General features: G+C 43.0%; 1 protein-coding gene across 1 annotated transcript; it reads right to left on the bottom strand.

The window, feature by feature from the left end:
* Positions 1 to 162: 162 nt before the first annotated feature.
* rorb (RAR-related orphan receptor B) lies at positions 163 to 20,905 on the bottom strand. Its single transcript, XM_069683472.1, has 10 exons — positions 20,819 to 20,905; positions 6,142 to 6,227; positions 5,895 to 6,036; positions 5,332 to 5,763; positions 5,062 to 5,183; positions 4,566 to 4,698; positions 4,288 to 4,395; positions 3,964 to 4,074; positions 3,683 to 3,795; positions 163 to 3,468 (listed from the first exon to the last, which is right to left on the bottom strand). Exons 1-10 carry the CDS (start codon positions 20,823 to 20,825, stop codon positions 3,304 to 3,306), a joined length of 1,419 nt encoding a protein of 472 aa, XP_069539573.1. The 5' UTR covers positions 20,826 to 20,905; the 3' UTR covers positions 163 to 3,303.
* Positions 20,906 to 21,554: the final 649 nt, after the last annotated feature.

The following is a 21,554-nucleotide window of genomic DNA, read 5'->3' as shown; positions in this document are numbered from 1 at the left end:
TCAAAGGTTGAGAGAAAAAAAAAAGTCATTTCAAATCGATCGACAGATTTTAACTTGGTTGTGTATAAATAAGAGCATTTTATTTAAAAATTCTTTCAGCTTGTGAAAAAAAACTTGCTTTGAACTGACTGAATTGAGGTGGAATTTGCCCTAAACCCATCGCCCACCCTGCCAATAACCCCTCCCACGAAACTCACAATATCATGAGAAGAGAAAACACAAATAAGCCCCAAATGTTTCATTGCAATGAAACGTCATGCAAATAGAACAGAACAACAATAGGCTAATAGTAATAGAAGAATAGTAGTCATAATAAGAACAATAATAATAGTAAATAGTAATAAAATAAAAAATAATCTTACAATGCAAACATGACAGTAGTAAATGCCTCCAGTTCTTATTGCTACAGTATCTTACTTACAGTGTTGCGTTGCCACTCGTTCTTGCCAGCACATCCCCTCTCATAACCCCGTCCCACCCCTCTGATTCACAGTCTAACAAGGGAAAATAAAAACATCACACACAAAAACTTCATATACAGAGTTGGAATTCACTGTCCCAGGGGGTCGCGTGATGGCGCTAGATTCACAGCTTACTAGTGGACTTCCCTCACTGTCCCGAAAGCAGCAAAATGAGCAGTAAACATGAGTGTACAGTGGTGACAGGAGCACACCGACATACAGTATATAATCTTTTAGTTTTTTCTTCATATGCTACGTAACAATGCTTGTCATACAGTCTGGGCTCTAAAGAGATTTGGACAGTGAATTCATGCTCTATACACACATACACACAGACACACACTGTTCAAAGCCTTGTCTGGGCAGATTCCATTGCTAGCATACGTTGGCGGCGTATGCCGTTTGTATCCTAAAAAGTTATTCTTTTATAGTTACATTTTTTTTTAGTAAATTTGCAAAAATATTAAACCCTCTTTTAATGCAAAGTCAGAAAAAGAGCTGCTCCCTGAGAGATGCTGTGTAGTGCATCAAGCCTTAATGAGCAAGTGATTGTCTTAAGAGTCACTGGCCTCTGATCTGGGGGCGGGTAAGGGTACAAAGGAGGGGGTCTGTGGATGGATCACTGAGACGCAGCATGTGGAGAATTCATGTGTAAGGATAAGCATGGTAAAGGTTCAAGTGTTTTTAATGTGAATGAATGCACAACTTATCTGGCTGTGTGTGCTTATGTCAGGTGTAGGATTTGGCCACTGTGTAATGATAATTTGCCAACAGGAAACAATCCATCTCAAAGCTCGACTATAAGTGCATAAATTACTCTTGATGGGATTCAATTGTTTTTTACATTTGAGGTAAAGGTCGAGAGCAAAATTTAGTCAAACAAGTATTAAGTAACAGAATGAAATGATCATCAGTTGGGTATTATTTTAAAGTTGGTTACTTATTTTGGTAAAAAGCTCATTTTAAAGGAAGCTTTTTTTGATTTGTCATGACCAATACAAAAGCAATGCACACAGACTATCAAGGACCCGAATGTAGAGCTGATGTAACATGTATCCTCGCTGACTTTTAGATTTTTCCTTCATCACAAAAACCCTAAAGACTCAAAACATTTTAACAAATACCCTGTAAAACTAGAGCAATTTTACACAGTGGCCAAATGCTATTCAACATATAAAAGTCAAAACAAATGACAATCTGTAAGAGCTAATGACGATGGAATGATAAGTCAAGGTGATTGTCTATTACAGCTTTCTGCATGAATTTCCAACATAGCTTCGGAGGCTAATCTGCTTTTCTTATTTCTTGATCAGTGCTTTGTGTTGTGTCCTCCCCCAGATCATATTGTGTAACATTAAAAACACTGAAGAGTCAGTGGTGATTGTTAAACATGATAAATGATTAAGAGTCAAATATAGTGCATTCTTGTTTAAACTGCTACCCTGTACTGAACAGCTGAAAGTAGGAAGAGGAGGAAAAGAGAGGAGTACGATCAGAAAGGCAGTGTGAAAGTTATTGCTCTTTAGAGAAAAGGGTCCTTCATATTCACAGCCTGGAGTGATTGACGTCCATGGACTGGATTGTGCAAATAGTGATAGGAGGGATGAGGGCATACACCACTCATACAGGGGTCTGAAGATTGGCAAGTTGTACGTTATATTCAAGTTTTTTTGGGGGGTGGAAATTGTATACACGTCTTCATTGTGATTTCTTTCCACATCTTTCCTCCCAAATCTAAAGTCAAGGCTCTTTTACATAAGAAAAAAGGGGGCAGGGTAGGGGAATTTGGGAAGAGGAGGGGGTTTTATTACAAGGTCCTTTTTTTTCTGATTGGTTGTTTCTGGTTGATTGTTCGAAAGCAGTCCAGCTTCAGTTGGACATCATTATTGCAGCGAGAAAAACATGATTGATAGGACGGCAAATCTGCCAGATTCTTTTTTTGCAAAATAGAATATTTATGTATATATCTTCACCTTGAAAAGTATTACCCATTATTTTCTTTTTTTTAAATCCTTCATATGCTCTCTTTACATTTCTATAAGTTCTCATTAGAAGGAAGCAGTACCTTCTTTACATATGAACAAAATCCAGACAAGGCTTCTATATATCAACAAAACCCGAATCGACTCCCGGTTTTACCCAATATTCTTTTACAAGTCTCAACTTTACAAATTCTGTACACAAGAAACTATCAAATAAAATAAAACACATAGACAAGGTATAGTCAGCCACAGTGGACTGCTGTATATTTAAATTAGGACTAACTTATTTTAACAGAACAAGAAGTAATACTGGAATCCGCTCTGTACTAGAAGAATATCTACAATAGCTTCTCTAAATCCACAGTTCCCTCCCCCATCCAGCTTCTTCAACCTCACATTTTCTTTACGTGAAAAAAAATTCAAACAAAAGTTTTTTTTTAAAGTTAAAACAAATTAACTTACCCATTTTTTTTTTAAAGATTGACAGCTTAAAATTGTTCCTAGATGTTTTAAAGTCTGTACATTTCTGGTCAGTCAGTTCAGTTCAGGAGACGGGAGGAAGCCCCGCTTAGGTTGTGGCTCGAGGCGCGTTTCATTTATATATACATTCTTCAGACTGTATCGGTGAATGGGATGGGATAAGTGCTGGACATTCCTAGTATTGTTGGCGGTAACTGTAAGTTTCTGGCAGATGACTCCGCAGCTCCCAGTCCGAAATGAGGCTGGGGGAGCTCAGGAATATGTTGTTGCCACATTGATGACATAGTCGACACATCTGCTGGGGTCTCATCAGACGTGGCTGTCGTCTTATTTTCTTGGTCCTCTGCTGACGTTGTTTGTTGCATGGGGACCACAGGCAGTCACTTGGGCATGTTCATGGCAGAGTTGGGGTCCGGGTTGAAGAGTTCTTTGTAGAGCGGAGGGAAGAGGACGTTGACTGTTTCTGGGTGGAGCTGCTGGAAGGCCTGGAGCTCCTCGGTATGGAGCGTGCACAGGGCGGACAATGTTGGGATTCGGCTGATCAGCTGCCAGACAAGAGGAAGAAACGGTCAAGGAAATGCAGATTCATAAATTACAAACAGGGACAATATAAGAAGGTTTTGTTCAAGAATTGTGTGTTGTGCCTTGAGGCCAGAGGAGCTGTTGTCTGTATTTGACTCATCTTTTCCTTTGGCTTAGGCACAGTTCCTACGAGGGCTACCTTTATATGACTCATTTGACCACAAAAGCTAGGCTTACCTTAGCCAATGCATCTTCGTCCATGTGGTTCTTCTGCATGATGTGCTGCAGAGCAAAGTAGATCTTCTCCTGAAGCTTCTGGACTTTCCTCGGCTCCATCAGCCATGGCCGATCTGAGTTAAAAAAAAAAACAGGGAATCAAGTCTTGATTTTTCAATTCTGATATCAATTCTTGACACAGACAAGTAAACAGTATGTATCTTGTTTTGCTAACTGCTAAGTGCCTTCATGCAGTGCGTCTAATTCCTGTACTCCAATGATATAAGGGAATGTGCACTGACCTGTGGAAATTAGTACAGCTGCTGAGAACAGTGCGATCTCCTCCTCTGTCAGCTGCAGGGAACACAAACTCTTGGCAAAGTCAAACACTGCGCTCACTAAGTCATCACAACCTTGAAGGGAAACACAGGGAAGAGGACAGGGAAGGGCAGACAGAAAAGAGAGATTTTTAGTTAGTAACTTATTCCGGTCATGAATGCGCAAAAATACCCCACAGTGTAGAGGAGCTTTTCATTTAGGTTTCATGCAATTTCCCCCTTGTTCATTTCGACTGGCCTTGCCCAACATTTATTTGAAGACAAAATGCGAATGTAGTAGTGTCCTACCTAGAGCTTTGAACATCTGCATGCCTCCGTACTTCCCTTCAAAGAGGACGGTGTTGTTCAAAGGGTTGAATGCCCGGCACATCCGCACCAAGACTACCTCCAAGCAACCTGGAAGAACCATGAAGACAGATTTAATTCATCTTACAGCTGATTTACCAACTCAGAGGATAAAAGAATAAGAAGGCACAGGACGTTTTTTTTTACCAAGCTACATTGTTTGACCTTTACCAAGACAAAGAGATAACCCTGACCCATCATTGTCAGTCCAGTCAACTCACCTGACTTAAGCAGGAGGATCTGGTCATTCTGACACAGCTCCATGAACCCTGAGATGCGCTTGGCAAACTCCACCACATACTGGATTGCATGAGTGATCTGGATGGCACACTGCTGCCACAGCACGTCCCGGGGCTAAAACCGAACACACAAGGTTTATATAAGTATTAATCACACACATGTCGAATCTGTGGCTGTCCTTCTGATCCTTCTGATTCATGACTAACATTGACGCGTAACTAAAGATATGTTTCATTTCCAAGTTAAGAGAAAAAGACAAGAAGTCTCTCAAGTACAACTTCAGAAAGCTTGTCTCTGTCTGTTCCATCATTTGCCTTCCTACAAATTCTCAAGTCCTGATGAACAATCATTCAAAAGTATTGGATTTGGATGACCGGTAATGCATTGAAAATAAAGGCTTATGTAACAATGAAGTGCCAGATACCTCTCCTATGGCAGGAGTGGCTGAAAGAGAAAGGTACTATAATAAAACCTCACCTTGCTCTGGTACATCTTGACCTCTTCATAGGAGTGTGTCTGCCAGGCTAGCTGCTGCAGCTCGTCTGTTGTGTACTGACACGTCTCCAAGTGGGATTTGATGATATTCTGAGCAATACGGTCTGGAAGAGAGGTTGGTTTGTTTATTTCATATACAGTTGATACTGTGGTATATGGTTTGTAGGCTTAGGGCAAACAGGTCTTCAGTGTACTAAACAAATTCGACCTTGTCTGTCTTACAAGCAGAGCAGAATATAATGCAGTCTTTACCCAGCTCTCCCATGCTGACGTTGTTGGGTACCAGCTGACTGTCCTGATATCCTCCGTAGCTGAACAGGTTGGGTACTGGCGTCAGGTCATACACCGGCTCCTGCTTAATGTGCTTCATGCCTGACATGTCCAAACCTGACTGGTCAGGAGACGGCTGGGTGGAATCCATCCCATAGTATCCTCCTGGGACTCCACCTCCGTTACCATGGCCACCCTTTGGCAGCTCAATGACGTGGCCATTGGCATAAGTGCCCCCGATCTCGTGGTTAAGTGTGGACAGTCCGTTGGTGAGGCTGGATGAGTAAACACGCGCCAGAGCTTCTGCTTCACCTGTCTGCTGCTGCCTCTGCTCCTGCAGTCGCGCCTGGTGCTTCTGGACCTCTGCATACAGGCTGTCTCGTTGCTTCTTGGACATGCGGCCAAACTTAACCGCTGAACGGGGAGACAGAACAAGGAAGGGAGACGACACTGTTACCACAAACAAGAGACTGTCTCTGAACATTTCAGCTTAGTCGGGAAGTATATTTCTACATGACAATGAATGTTGAAAGACTGGGCCTCACCATCTCTGGACATTCCTAGGGCGAGACATTTCTGCAGGCGGCAGTGTTGGCAGCGGTTGCGGTTTGTTCTGTCAATGAGACAGTTCCTCTGGCGCGGGCAGGAGTACGATGCATTGTTCTGCTGACTCCGTCTGAAGAAACCCTGGTTACATCATGTCAACAAAGAGCATGAATACAGACCTATAGGTAGCCGTGGAACACAAAAAATGCGTGATGGAGTGAACAAATATTGTGAACAGAGACTCACCTTACACCCCTCACACGTAATGACTCCATAGTGGATTCCTGATGATTTGTCTCCGCAGATTTTGCAAGGTATGACTTCGATTTGGGCTGCAAATAGAACAGAAAAGACGACGGTTACAAGACTTTTATTTCCCACCTGATTCAGTCAGACATCACAGATTGTTAGACCTCAGTTGGGGGTCTAATATGAGGTTAAGAAATAGAACAAGACCTTGTTGGCTGTCGGACAATGTGTGAATGTGTCTGCGTCCTGTATGTGTGTGACTTCAACTTCACAAGGGCAAGGTGACATCTGGATATTCTGTATGTCTTTGTAGGAGTTTTTCTAATGACTGGGTTTGACGAGGACTTCATACAGCACCGCACACACAAGTGACAGGATCGAGCTTACTGGCGTGGGGGTTCTTTGTGATACCGAGACCCCTGCAGGTTAGAAAGGTTGCCGATAATGAGGAAACAGGTCACACCATTGAAGTATCACACTCCTGCTTTTCAACTCGCTTTTTCTGTCCTTCTCACACACACACACACACACACACACTACAACCTTTTTAGAAACCTTAGGAACCTTTTTAGCTTTTCTTTATCTACAACTGCACTAATTTACCTACTTTTCATCACTGTCAAAATGTTACTCACTGTGTATAGGCAGCTCCATGTACAGTCACAACCAAAGGCACAGAATATGAACAACTATTTCAGTGCAGTACCCGAAAGCATCTGTCGCTAGTTCATTTTAACCTATCATCAATTCTATATGCGAGTTCCTGCTAAGAGAAAGGAGATGGGTGCAGAGGTAGTCAGGTGTGTCTGCTGAGATGGCACACCCTCTATAAAGAGATTAGACTGCCTATGTAATCCCAAATTATTTCCCGACGAGCTGGTTCCCATATGATGAGCACTGTCTAAGCCAAAGCTGAAGTAGCCTTTCACTTATCTCCTGTAGGAACTTCTGAAAGTTGGATGAACTTTGTTGGAAAGTTGGACCAAATCAGAAAGCCAAACAGAACATTTGAGTTTCTCAGCTTAATATTCCATGTTTGCTTGGATTTTGCATAATTGAATCAACTTAAGAACAATAGAAAACTTGGTCTTTGTTAGAGTTGCTGCTTTCAATGTATGGAGGTTGGTTTTGTAGGATTTATCTTATTATTGGTTATTTTTGTGCATTCGAGCCAGTGTATATTTTCTGCTTTGCAAGTATAAATTGTTTGCATCTGTGTAAACCGGACAGGTATGTATTTATCATACCAATGCGTCTACTTCCGTGTGTCTGCGGAAGAATGAGTGTGCAGTATATCTAATAGGATAATCTCATATGAGGATCAATGCAGACTGTTCTGTCTGTCTCAGCGACTGAGCAGGAACAGCTGTCCATACACTCTATGTGCACCTTAGGGAGTTTTACCACTTCATAACAAAAAGTATCACTACATCTCTGCCTAAACACAAAGAGAAATTCTCAACCGATATGCCAGTGCCACCTGACTCATGACCTGTATTTGGAGATGAACGTGCACGCCCTTTGCAGAGACACAGTTTGGCTACACAGGTTTAAAAAAGCTGGAGAAAAAGGAGATAATGATTGGAGTTACAGAAACAAAGACTTATAAATCTGCAAAGTACCTTGCTCTTGTAGTAATTTATTTGTTTTCTTCTTTATCCATCTTTCCCCCTAGTGGCCATCAGGAGGCATACGGTCTACAAACTTAAAATGACCCTGGAATATGCACCATCCTTCATGCCTGGTGCATTTTGCGTTACTATCGTTGTCATTCAAGATGTCTACAAGCCCGTAGCCCTTTTGTTTGTCTCATGTGAAATTATATTTTACATTTAATACCTCAAACTCAACAACACCTCATTGTGCAGTAGACTGCCTGTGAATGAGTGACCTGCGGTGCTAGCGACACCCTCTTCAACTTTGTGCCTAAGTTAGCATAGCTCACGCTGTGAGTTCTGGTGCAGCTCAAGACGTGACCCATTTCCACCAATTCTCGGCCAACTGGCTCCAAACTGGGTCAGAGCGGAGCACCGGACTGGGACAACACACAGACTACACATACACAGAGCTGTCAATGAACACGGCCTGTATCACACTATTTATAGTCTGTAAAACAGGTCAGTTGTGCCCCGAGATGGTTGTTATCAACAGACAGCATATGAGCAGTAAACAGAGGACAGGACGGCGATGCTTCTTAGCACCTTCGTTCTTTGCATCTCACAATCCTGCTGCTGTTTATCCCAGACTTCTAGTCAAACTCTTTGCGTACGTTCTTTATCATAAGACAAATAAATCTCTGAGTTTAAGCAAGTTGAATATATTCAGCCCACACCTGCTGCTGCTGTGTTTAAGATAAACGTGTATTATTTCTGTAGATTTTTAGAAAAGGCTCTTTACATTTACCACCTCAGAGGAGTGTGTGTTTACTGTTTCTCTCCAGTGACTACATTATATCTTTACTGTATTTGTTTTTGCCCTATGGGAGATTGTTCTCCTCTTTGTATCCCAGAATTATTCCCAAAGGAGCATGGGCGTGTGGGCATGTGCATTGTTTAAGCGTGTGTTTCCGAGACGGGTTGACTGAGCGCTTCACTTATAAAGACGACACACAGAAAGATAAAGTATGTGTACATGTTGACAAAATGTTTCTGAATGTGTGTGTGTCTGTGTGTGTGAGTGGGTGTGTGCATTGTTGAGTGTGTGTCGTGCTCATAGCCAGCGGGGACTGTCAGGTAGGATATAGGGAGACGGTCATGACAGCATTGCTGTTGCCAGGGTGACCGCCCACTCGCTGCACTCGTCTGGCTGTCACTGCGATGATGTGCTAAGCTGTCACACTCTTAAAGGAAGTGATGTCATCGCTGTGTGGAGCCAACTCTGTGTATCATCACTGTTCGTCCCGTCGCCCTCTCGCAGCGGCGCAGGCTTTGTGAATTGTTTTCCAAAAGACTCCCACTTCCTCATCCAGTCAACAATACATGCCTGCTGCCGTGTTACACTGGAGCTTCAGTGGTGGATTACAGCTGAATTAAGACGTGTTATCTGTTGGGTGCTTAGAGGAGGCTGTATGCTCATTGTTTCAAAGTTAGGATGCATGATAATGCAGTTTGGGTTTTTGATTTCATGCTTTTACGTTACAGAAGCAAACTTACAGCCTCAAAGCTGAAGTGAAAGTGAACTTCTAAAAGGCAGTAGAAGTTCAGAGAAAGGAGTCAAATGAAGATATTCATGTAACATCTCTTGACAGGCATCCATTTCCAAACTTTAAGTGGAAAGAAGCCACTCATTTCTGTTTTTTAGACAGATTCAGCTCTCTCTCAGAGGTGGGAGGGCCTTCTCTCTTCACTCCGATCTGAGTGACTGACAGCGTCCTCGACCAGCGGCAGCGCGAGCGTTATCCCGAGGTTATTATGTAAGAGCGGGACTGCAACGCTGGCGATTCCTCAGCTAAGAGGAGGATCAGGCCCGAGCAATCTCTTGAGAGAGAGGAAGACACAGAGAGAACTAACTGGAGACGAATTTTACAAGGAACATAGTTGTGCACTACGCTACAGCGAGAGTTTCCACACGTGCATGTGTGTGTGTGTAGCTGATTGTGGCCATGAGGGCTGTGTTGCGCTGGCACGTGTGTTATGATAATTGATTTTTAATGAGGTGAGAATCTCCTGTGTATTTCCTGGGCTGGGCCTCTCTCTCTAAATAGAGTCCTAATTATCTACATCACACTGCTGGAGAAAAAAAAAAGCAGCAGCCTAGCACCAATATCTTAACAATACTTAAGTAGATCAGCAGCATGCAGGGTTACACACACATGACCGTTACACATGACAGCTCTCCTGTTTATACTGACAATGCAGCAGCAAATTTAGGCCACTAGATGATGCTATACATGTTTAGATTGTGTGTATGTGTTTGTGTGTAAAGAGGGGCAGACTGGACATGCATGTTTCATTCATTCAGCCTGCAGACAACAGAAGCATACCAAGAGCCACACACACACACACGTACGTCGTTATACACTAGAGGTTGGTGCTGTAGCATCGCAGCTTATAAAACAGTTGAGATCACTTTCTACTCTAACTTTTGCCGATGTGAGGCACTTTAGAAATGCAAACACGACTCATACTGTAGTCCCAGGGGTTGATTTGTTGGGGATGAATGTGGGTGGTTTCTCCTCTTCATTAAAAATATGCATAGCTTCTCGCCGGTTAACTAGATATCTTCTGGGAGAATGGAGGAGATCAGCACTTTACCCCCCACCACTCCTTGTTAAATCTGAACAGCTCCGGCGCTGCTCTTAGATGTCTATATACTGTGAATTATGCTATCACTGTTCAGCATCCACTCCACTTCAGTCTGTTTGACTTTTTCATTCGAGTGTTCCTCCTCGCTGTAAGTGGCTGTGTGACTGGGAAATCATTTCTGCATTTCATGATCTATTTCCATCTCTCAGCGTAGCTCTGTCGTCCTCGTCTCGCAGAGCTTAGAGACGAACAATCTTCTCCTCTCTTTTTTTTCTGCCTCCGCCGATGATGAAAAACGCAGAGAAAACTTTTGGTGGCATGATCGCTGAGTGGATTAACACACACACAGCTGGGAATAGCATATAGCAGTGCTGCTTGGGTTATCTCCCCTGTGTCTCCTGTCATGTTTTCACATCATACTGTCCCATTAAAATCAATGAAACACTGCCACTGCATATGCTTTCAAACAGACTGTCATACTTCTCTCTCTTTCTGTTTTTACTGTCTGAAACATCTGAAAAACATATTGACGAGTGCTGGACTATCTGCTCTGCTACAAAAATACCAATAATACAGTCCATATTAATCACTTTCATCTGTCTTCCATACTGTCCTCTTAAATGCAGACATCAGTACAGTATTAATGCTACTGTTAAGGAAACCTTACAGGGTTTGACTCGCTGACCGTGTAATCACAAACTTCCCAGTTTGAGTCCTGCACGAGATCTTTTGTTAGTCTTCACCCTTATCTCTTTCTCCCCTTGTTTCCTGTCTGTCCCAACCGTCTGTTCTCCCATTAAATCGCCCAAATATATACATATAAATATACCAACACAAAGCATCTTTGCTATTGTCAAAGCATATAAATATTTTTCCCTCAAAACTGCTTCAATTCTGACAACTAAACATAAGCAGCCATAACAGGACTTTCAAAATAAAATACATCCTAAAGAGGCAAAAATATGATTTGACCTGAGCAGGCATTTATTATCTTTTGTTTTTTTAATACACTAACAAACATAGTTGTGAGTAACATTTTGTCTTTATTCTAACAATGCTAAATGTTTACGTTGAGCATGCAGTTGGCCGATTCTTTATCAGGACTGCACAATTAATTGCTTTCATATAAGATACGTAGAAGCAGCTTGTTAGCACATTATTAATTGATTATTATATCTATGGAATATTCATTGACGGATATTTCTGCTTTTCTTTTTCGTCACCGGAGCGATAATTCTGTGGAGGTTTGGATGGTCGGTCAGGCAAAGTGAGACCACTGAAAAAGTCTGACATTTTCCAGAACAGAAGTTGAAGCTAATAATTCCTCGAGTAATCAATAATGATTATAGTGGCAACAGTTAAGAGCAGCAGTGAGCGCCACGCCAGCGCTGATTCCGAAACTTAACGCTGACATCGAACACGAAGCATCGCCGCCAACATGAGCTGACACAGTCCTGCACTCTGTCTGTCTTTGTTTGTACAGTCTGCTCTTCTGTGTGTGTTATAGTAATAATCATAATGCCATGCAGCGGGCCCACCTCCCCTCCCCCATCCCCATCCCTCGCCGCCGTGCGTGTCTTTGTCCACTCTGTGATGTAGACAGTCACACTGTTGCTGCATGAGCATACATGCTACTCCCCCCCAACCTCCTCTTTTCCCATCAGTCCATCCTCATCGACCCCCATCCCGCACTCTGCCAACACACACACACACACAGTCAGAAAAACAGTCTCTCTTTGCCCTCCCCCCATGCTGTATGTCAGAGGGCATGAGCTTGTCCAGCTTGCCATGCGGCCCCAAAGCACTCTGGGTAATTGCTCAGATAGCAGGTCTGGGATCAGCTGCGGTTTGCTCATAGAATATTGTGCCGCGGCGTGATTGGACGCCACGGAGAGGGAACAGAAGGGGGCCACTGGCTGTCATCCAGTGCATCGATTCACATGCACAGGCGCACACACACACACACACACACATACACACACTCGCAGAGACACATTCAGACAGACAGAGGCACATTCAAACATGCCTGAATGCATACATTACCGCAAACTGCCTTTGAAAAAAGCAGACTTTACTGTATGATTTCTGTGTTCGCCCCTTCTCCCCCGACACACACACACACACACACACACACACACACGCCCGCCCAAACACACGCACAGTCTCCCACTCAGTGCAGCATGTGTCCTCAGATGGATAAGAGGAGATGGAGGCGTGGGAAAAAATCCACAGGGTAAACCCAACCCCTGCCTGAGCACACACACACACACACACACACACACACACACACACACACACACACACAGACTGCCCATCTGCCCTCTCAGATCTTCCTCTCATGGTCACTGTACACACACACACACACACACACACACACATAAACACTCCAACCCCCTGGGTGACCTGTAGGACCCTGCCGGCCTTTGACCTTTCCTTAAGGACTGAGCGAGCGCACCGGATTGGAAGTAACAAGTCCAAGTGTGAGAGGTCTGCATCTGGTCATTACCGTCCCGAAATCAGCCATGAGAATGCACACACACTGAGGCGCACTTGCAGAAACACACACACACACACACACTCTAAAACACACGCACAGTGCTTTAAGCTCTCTTTTATATTTAATTTCCCCTCTCTCTACATGCACACGTGCACACTGAGATGTTAAAACACAGACTGGGTCGTGGTGCCCGTGTTGTGTTACGATGTGGTGACGTTTCCACACAAACACGCCGACTGAAATCCTGTTGTTTCATTCTTGTAGTGAGAAAATAACATTTTGTTAGCTTTGGCCGTATCCTCATCTTCCTTTAACCTCACGCTCCTCCTCCTATGGTGTTTCTCTTGAGCCTAATTGTAGATGACAGTGTGTGTGTGTGTGTGTGTGTGTGTGTGAGGGGGAGGGGAGAGGAGAGGTGGCTATCCCAGCGTAGAGAGAGAAAAATAAAAAAGGGACATTCATGTAGTGACATATAGAAAACTGCTTTAAGTTGTTACGTAAGCCGCAGAGAAAGCTGCCCTCAGTTTCGTCAGAGTGTCATCCTTTGCAGTGAAAGTCTGCGGGCTGGCGGATAAACAGGAACATCAACATGAGCGAGGCTGAATGCACTTTAATGAAGGGAGCAGCACTTAGATTGAATAGCTGACAGAATGAAATCACTGAAAGACAGATGGAAACTGTACATGTTTGCTTTCCTTGCAGGTTTAATTAGATGTTATTGAATGTAAACGGACAGGATATGTGTGTACAGACGCGTGTGTACGTGTGAAAGACAAGTGCACTTGTGGTGGAAAGTAATGACATAGTTTAACTCAGGTCCTGAACCGCAAGTTATTTCCTTTTATGCTACTTTATTCTTCTACTCGGCTACATTTTAGAGGGAAATGTTGCGTTTGACTACATTTTTATGAAAGCTAATGCTAACAGTCACTTAGCAAATAAACATTTTACAGACAAAACGTGATAAAACTACTAGATTAGCTTCACCTAGATCAACTAAAACAATTAATTACTGATAGTATCTAGTATATATAATATTAATCTGCATTCTAAGCACTCTTACTTCTTATGCTTTCAGTACATTAGATATTATACTTTTGTAGTTTTAAAGGACCAAAAATTTGATTCAGGAATTAAAGCCTTATTTTATCATCTGCATTTCTTTGTCAGATTCCCTCATTTCAAAATAAACATTAGACTTTTATCCGTAATGGAGTCTTTAAACATTATACGTATGACTAATTAAGACTCTTGCCTCACCGGTCGTGTGTTGTTTGACTGAAACAGGCTGTCTGCCCCGAACGCGAGCATATGAAAGAGTTCCCGTTGGAGTTACTCCGCGTTTCAAAAAGGTTTGAATGTATCTGTGCGTTTCGGCGTGTCAGTTTGAGCGAGTGTGCGAGCGTATGTGTGTGTGTGTGTGTTCTCTCTCAGGGATGGCCGCTAATAGCTCGCCTCGGGCAACAATTTAACTCAGCCTAACAAGGTTCTCCCCAAAGTGGCCCCAGGGGCATCTCTCACAGAGGCAAATTGATCACAAAGACTATCACACGGCTCGGCTCGGCCTGCTCTGCTCTTCACCTGCTCTCTCTCTCTCTCTCTCTCTGTCTCTCTCTCTCACTCCAGTGGCATGATTTAACAGAATGCGTCATGAACATTAAATCTGAGTCGAGAGCAGCGGCAGCCTTAGTTTCATAATTGCTTTGTGAATGACAGGAGGCTGTCGCTCAACAGCCACTGCTCAGGACACACGTGTGAACACGAACGCACACATACAGGTTAAAAAAGGTAACTAAGGATTTGGACAGAGTGTGTGTGTGAGAGAGAGAGAGAGCGAACGATAGACCTAATAAGAGTCTCTTCAATGAGATTACAAGCACTAAAACTGGCTAATCTTTGTCATTAAGAAAAGATGCCGCAGTAGGCTAAGTCATATTAAAGGCTTATTGTTGCTGCTGCGCACGGTGCACCTGCCAGCACTGAACACCTTCACAGACTGTAGGCATGCAGCAAAGACTGAGTAACTAATTAACAGAACACACATCCATAAATGTGTGTTTTTAACATATAAAACTTTATTGACACAAGACAATGAGCATTTTTAAGCTCTGTGACATGCATTTTTTTTGCATGTGCATGTTGTGTGTGTATGTATGGAGTATAGAGGCTGGAATGTTAAATTATATGGACTAATCTGCTTTGAGTGTTAGCTAAAGTCTAATAGTGGGTGTGCAAGTGCGGACTTTGGTCGCTGCCGTTACTGCGTCTGGTGTAATTCACTTCTAAAAGCAGCTCCAGTGTGCCGGTGTAACATGAGGACAGGATAGGTTGTATCCGTGTGTGTGTGTGTGCATGCAAGTAAACTCAATCCACTGTTTCATCCACCCTCCACTCTGTTCGCCCTTACTTATGCACACAGTAGGTGCACACACTCCTGCCCGAGCGCACGCACACACACGCACACATGCACGGCTGCACTATTATATAACTCTTTAGCCTCTCTCTTACTCGCTCTCTTTTCTTATCTCATTCATTCACAGCCTCCCTTCTCGTCTTTCTCTTTATCTGCTGCTTTTGTGTACACCTCTTTAACTTACACTTCCTGTTTATTTACTTCATAGAGTTGCTTATAATGCACAATATTTTGAAAGTAGATGCAGAAAAGTCCAGATGAGGAAATGGTTTCATTGTAAAGTCGCTTTAAAGGAAGAGGAGACAAAAGGAAGCCGTGTCTTATTAGATTTCCCTGCTTCTAACGTGATTTTTATTCTTCGTTCATTCTTTAGTCAATCTTCTGCCTGACAGTGAGTTTGGTCGTGCAGGTTAATATCCTCTCTGACTTTGGACTGTCAAACATTGCTCCCTGTATCTCTTCCCACAAAACGAAACCGATCATGAGACAGAGAAACTCAATTCCTCCTGTAATGTTCGTTATTTTTTATTAAAGCACACCCGCCCGTCCAATAATATCTTTGCTTCTCTGTTCTTCTAACGAGCGCAGTCACCCTCTTCCCCTGGCTTTCACTTCAATGCAAATCGAAGGAAAATGTGAATATTGAATGTCATTGTGAGTCCATTGAGACATGCCGGCTTCATGGATGAGTAAAACTGACAAAACAGAAGGAGCTGTCAGAGGACTGTATGACTTCAAGGCAGATTTAGAGTTTAGGAGTGGTTCAGGCTGAAATCCCTCCTGGCTAAGATAAAGTGGAGACACAAACCGAAGCGTGCCGTAGCCCGCGCTTTGTGTGTATAAAGATTTTTTAAAAAGAAAGAGAGAGGGAGAGAATCGACTGAGGAGGGAAACTGTTAGCTTAGACTCCCCCAGACAGCCGCGCGGGGATAAAACCAACATGGAGTGCACGCTGGGTGCATGCTAAACAAACACGGGCTATGATAGCGGCTCAGTGGGACCACAGAGGTGCCATCCAGGCCACACACACACATAAAGACACAAACTCACAGCAAGTTTTCAGCAGACAGTTTCCTAGCTAGGTGCAGAGTAGACTGTGTGAGGACAGGTGCACAGACAGTGGGAAGTGAGTCCTGAATGTAATCTTGTAAGTGTGTGCGTGTGTGTGTGTGTGTGTGTGTGTATTTGTGTCGCAACAGCTCTGTGTTGGTGCCTCAGTCAGTCAGTAGGCCTGTGTTGAGGGATTAACAGTGTGGCCTGCTTGGGCTTGGGGTAATCTCTCCTCTCTTCTTACATAACACCGGGCCATTAGTCAGCACAAACACACAATAAACAACACAATCAACAACACCGAGTCCGACAGCAGACCACACAGAGACAGAATCCGCCGCCAACCGGAGATGCAGTCGGGCCAGGTGTTACTATTGTGTTCAATAAGTGATTTCATAACGACAATGGGAAGCAGTGGAAATGTGCGCGCTGTCCTGCTGGTTCTCACTGAGGAAGGTGCTGCTGGTTTCAAACAGGCCTCTTATTAACCAGTGGGACGAATCACACTCTGTATTATTGTTACTCTTAACAAAGAGTCGGTCTAGACCTGCTCTTTTTGTAAAGTGTCTCAAGATAACTCTGGTAATGATTTGGCGCTATACAAATTAAATTTGATTGATTGATTGATTACATATTTAAGTGCAGCTCGTCACTGTTGGTGCTCTTAGTCAACCTTTAGTACTATAGGTGTTTTATACAGACTGTCCTTTAATGACTTTTACACATAAGGTTTCTCTGACTAAAAAAATGCTTTACTTTAACCCAGACATTCAGCATTGATAGGAGCTATATTAACATTTAACAGTAGTTTTTACCATACTATAATGTTGCATGTTTACGTGCTATATTGATATTTAATATTTAATTTACAACATTGCATCTTTAGTCCTATAATAGCATCTTATAATGGTTTATACCACGCTATAAAGTAGCATTTTTTAGCTCTATAATAACTCTAAAAGTGGTTTATTCCACATCATAATGTATGTGTAAACAGATAAGGACTATTTTTTTAAGATTAACTATTTGCCAACAACTTTTGCACCAAATATAAGAACATATTTTATATTATCATAACTGTGTTTTACTATATAGTCAACCAGAATTTGCTTATACATCACTGTGGGTGTAAACTTAAGTCATAAAAATACTCGTATCTGCTTAAAAATACTTGTAATTATTTTCATTGATGCAGCTTCCGTTATAGATGCAAAATGAGCGGATTAATCTTAATATTTTACAAACCTAATAAACAATTTTAGAAATTTTTTACAAACATAACAGAAAAAAACATACTGGAAATTATTGGCTCTTATTCTAATATGTACATGCTTTTATTGTGAAAGGTTAAGTGAAGCCATCATAGTTGTGTGCCATGGATTTATCTAAACAGACTGCTTCCGTTGGCTTCGACTGCTCATTGATCCCGGGATGCTTTAGGATCGGACATAAATCAATGCTCGCACAAGCCTCCAAAGCAAAGCAGGATGGGACTAATTCTATTGGCATGAGGCCGTCAAGCGTAGTGTTGCAGCTGTTTGTGAGTGTGTGTGTGTGTGTGTGTGTGTGTGTGTGTGTTTGGGGTGCTTTCTGTGTTTGTATAATAGCGCACGCCGAGGTTATATATGATGTTACATTTGAAACAGTCACCCCTCCTGTCCTCTCCTTTCGCTCATCATCACCTCACTGGTTTTTGTGTGTCTCTCCCGCTCTCCCAGTTCCTGTCACCCTATCCTCTCCCTCTGTGAAGGACGGAGCCTGTGATTGACACACATCGCCAACAGAGGAGATCAAATGGCGCTGTGAACCCTTCGTCCCCCTCCAATCGCTGAACTCTCTGACCTGTCTGACCCGGGTACATCTAAGTGGTGAAAAGCTCTTAACACCAGGCTTACACCTTGGAGCAGAAATCTCAGCTGAGGCGCTCTGCTTATAGTGAGTATAACTAAAGGAGATATTTAGTGGCAGGATTGTAATCAGCGATGATACCTTCACTTGTTTCTGACAAATTATGTTTGTTTTAGAATTATGTAACATTTAACACGACAATTTAAATCCTAATAACTTTTATTTTGTATTTATTTATTATTATTTTTGTCCATTTCTTTAAGATTAAACTTTCACCTCAACTTTTTCCAGCCTAAAATTAAACCCCAGTGTTACTGATCATTTTATTACACAACTTGTTTATGGAGGAAAACTATTCACACAGCACAGCACAATATTAATTATCCTGTTGACAGCCTCCCTCACATCACTGAATCATATGATGAGAAAAAAAACACACAATAATGCTCCTTTTAGTGAGCAGCAGAAAAGACCCTGATGATATTATTGTGTCTGTTATTTCTCCGGCCACGCGATGCGGTGACATCATCTCCAGTCAGGGCTTCAGGAGTTGTGGCTATTGTTAAATGATAATTACCACGGCTCATGAGGGGCCTCGATTTTTTATAACCTTGTGGTTGTGAGCACATTTCTGTGTAAGGGCAGCCGAGACTCCACACACACACACACACACACACACACACACACACACACACACACACACACACACACACACACACAGGTTGAGAGTGGGGGCCGCGCAGCCCACACTGATTTAATTCTATCTGACAAAACCCTTTGGGGCGTGCAGAGGGAGAGAGGAAGATGGAGAGAGAGAGAGAGGGAGAGAGAGACGTGGAGAACGAGGGGTGAGAGAGAGAGAGAGACGCTTCAGGGGCCTCTTCTGCCGACCACGGCTGTAAAGTGAAAGCAGGAGCTTTCAGTAAACCCCCCAAAAACATCCCATGCACGAGAGTGGTCGCGAGGCCCATTAGAATGTGGATAAAATACAAGGTGCACGACAGGAGTTTGCTATGGGATAAGAGGGAGAGAGAGACAGGGGAAGAGAGCGAGAGAGAGAGAGAGAGAGAGAGAGAGGTGGGGGGTGTTTGGCCTTCTCATGATTTTTCTTGCTGCAGGTTTGATGGCCTGAAGCTGAGGCTGCAGAAAGAGTTATGTGACATTCAAAGACAAAAAGCATAACAGGAAACAGATAGATAGATAGATAGATAGATAGACATGAACAGTTTCAGCTACATGTTTGAACATTTATTTCAATAAAATACTGCCATCAAAATAATTTACTTTAATCCATACTGTTGGTTAAATTATTCCTGTTTATCATTATAATTAATAATCCTCTAAACAATCATTTCAATTAAATTACTGCCCACTTATCCTGTGATATTTTACTTTAAAACTAAACATCTTGTTATAATAGTTTAAGTGATACATCATTAACCGTGTTTTATTTATAAGCAGATAAAACACGTATTTTATTTTGAAATCTTCTTATTTTCCCCTCATCATAGTTCCGGGCGTAATTGGACGTTTAAAGTTGCTGCGTGTTCAGTGAAGTTGACCAACATCTATCGGAACCATTACACCTCTCAGTGAATTAGTTTGAACTGTTTCAGATGTCAGCAGAGCAGCACGAGGAGTTTCCGCCACTTACAAATAGATTAACTTATTAATTGGAGTTCAAGATCTTCCAGTTGAACGAGTGTCGCAACTGTGCGTCAGACATAATTGCACAACGTTGAGAACAGTAAATAAATACGAATTCCTATAACAGTGAGCTGATGTAATATGTAGCCTAGGTTAAATATGAAAGATTTCCGGGTTTCATTCTGACGATAAACTTTAAATATTGACGAAGATGAAACGAAAAAAACGTTTTCCTCAATAATTAGGTATTTAAACGAGGAGAAGAGAGACTCAGTGAGAGTGGAAAGAGCTGCGTTAACCTCTGTGTGTGTGCGCGTGAGAACTTGTGTCTGTGTGTGTTTGTGTTAGTGTGTATGATAGATTGAGAGAGATGTGTGTGTCATGTGTGTAAGTGTGTGCGCACAGGACAACATTGACGTTGAATTTCAACATCCCCGGCGTGGCGCAGAGAGTTATGGAAATGGGTTAGTGGAGCGCGTGAAAGTGTCCCTCAAACATTCAGTAAAGTTGATCACAGGATCACACCAACATTAAGTTCTTCTCCTCCATCACCTCAGTTGATCTGATCTGAGGTCAGCCACTCCGCAATTTTCCGCCGGTGTGGAGCTCATATGATTAAAAGCTTTAGTCAAACATCATGCGCCACTTTTAATTTGCAATCACGGACTCCAGTGGCTTTGCGCATGAATTTGCAAAACTGTAGGCCTATTCTAAACACACACTCACACTCAAAACGCACGCACACAAAGAGATCCGGATAAACTTTTACGCATTTGTGGTGTAAGGTGCCGAGAAATCCAAACATCGCCCTTTGCTCGGATGTTGAAAAGCGACTAAAGCTCTGCAGCTAAAAACTCCCAGAATAAACTTCCAAGGCCAAATGTGTGTGTGAGTGCGTGAATGTGTATGTGTGTGTGTGTTTGGATGAATCTTGGGGAAAGTGCGGCGGTGTCTGGAGCAGTGGGATGGTCTTACCTCGCATGTTGTTGGCGGTGCTGGAGCTGGTGCTGAGACTCGCTTCCCAAAGCAGCAGTCATGAAGAAACAAACATAAACACTTATAACGGGGGTGGGGGGGTTGCTGGGGGGGAAAGATCCTCGGTTAAAAATAACAACAACAACGAAAAGAGTGCAGATGATCTGCGTCGACGTCCACTGGCTGCCCTGAGAGGAGGCGTCTCTGCGCTAAAAGCATCCCAGAGCGGGGCGCGTGGAGGCGGGCTGAGGTCGGACGGTGCGTCGGTCTGTGCGCTCTGGTCGTGTGCTCGCTTTTCTCATGACATCTGCGCTCTCACCTCTGTGGGAGGGTTTCACTGTTTTCTGCGGGCGCAGGGAGGGAAGAGCGTCGAGGAGAGGCTTTACCCGGCGGCCCGGATTGGACTGGAGCACTTTCCGCTCCTCCCACTCTCTCCTGCTCAGCCTCCTTCAGCCCGGAGCCTGCACACACACATACATACACACACACATACACACACACTGAGCCCGAGCGCACTCTGCCGCTACAGCACATAGACAGTAACTGCAAAGTTTTAATGTCACCTTCCACATTTAGCCAGCTTCATGCTTTTTAGGCTATGTTCATGTATTTTATCAAAAAATAGTCCGTCTTTAATCCGGTCTCACATCCAGCAGGCTGCTGAAATCTAACACTCTGCCTGCTGGGGAGAGATTATTTCTTCCTCTTGGTCCCCTTCCAGTTTTATTTAGTTGAA

This window comes from Semicossyphus pulcher, unplaced genomic scaffold (genome assembly GCF_022749685.1).
Source record: "Semicossyphus pulcher isolate SPU_LCO1_2020_fin unplaced genomic scaffold, fSemPul1.0.p SCAF_6, whole genome shotgun sequence".
NCBI classification, from domain to species: domain Eukaryota; kingdom Metazoa; phylum Chordata; class Actinopteri; order Labriformes; family Labridae; genus Semicossyphus; species Semicossyphus pulcher.
Note: the sequence above shows the minus strand (reverse complement) of the source record. Positions and strands in the feature narration are given on the sequence as shown.

Bases quoted from the DNA above. Each gene is read 5' to 3' on its own strand.
- rorb (XM_069683472.1), bottom strand. The intron at 3,796-3,963 runs GTCAGTGCACAT...TTTTTAACTCAG, and splicing joins AGCTGTACTAATTTCCACAG to ATCGGCCATGGCTGATGGAG. The intron at 3,469-3,682 runs GTAAGCCTAGCT...CTTGTCTGGCAG, and splicing joins ACGAAGATGCATTGGCTAAG to CTGATCAGCCGAATCCCAAC.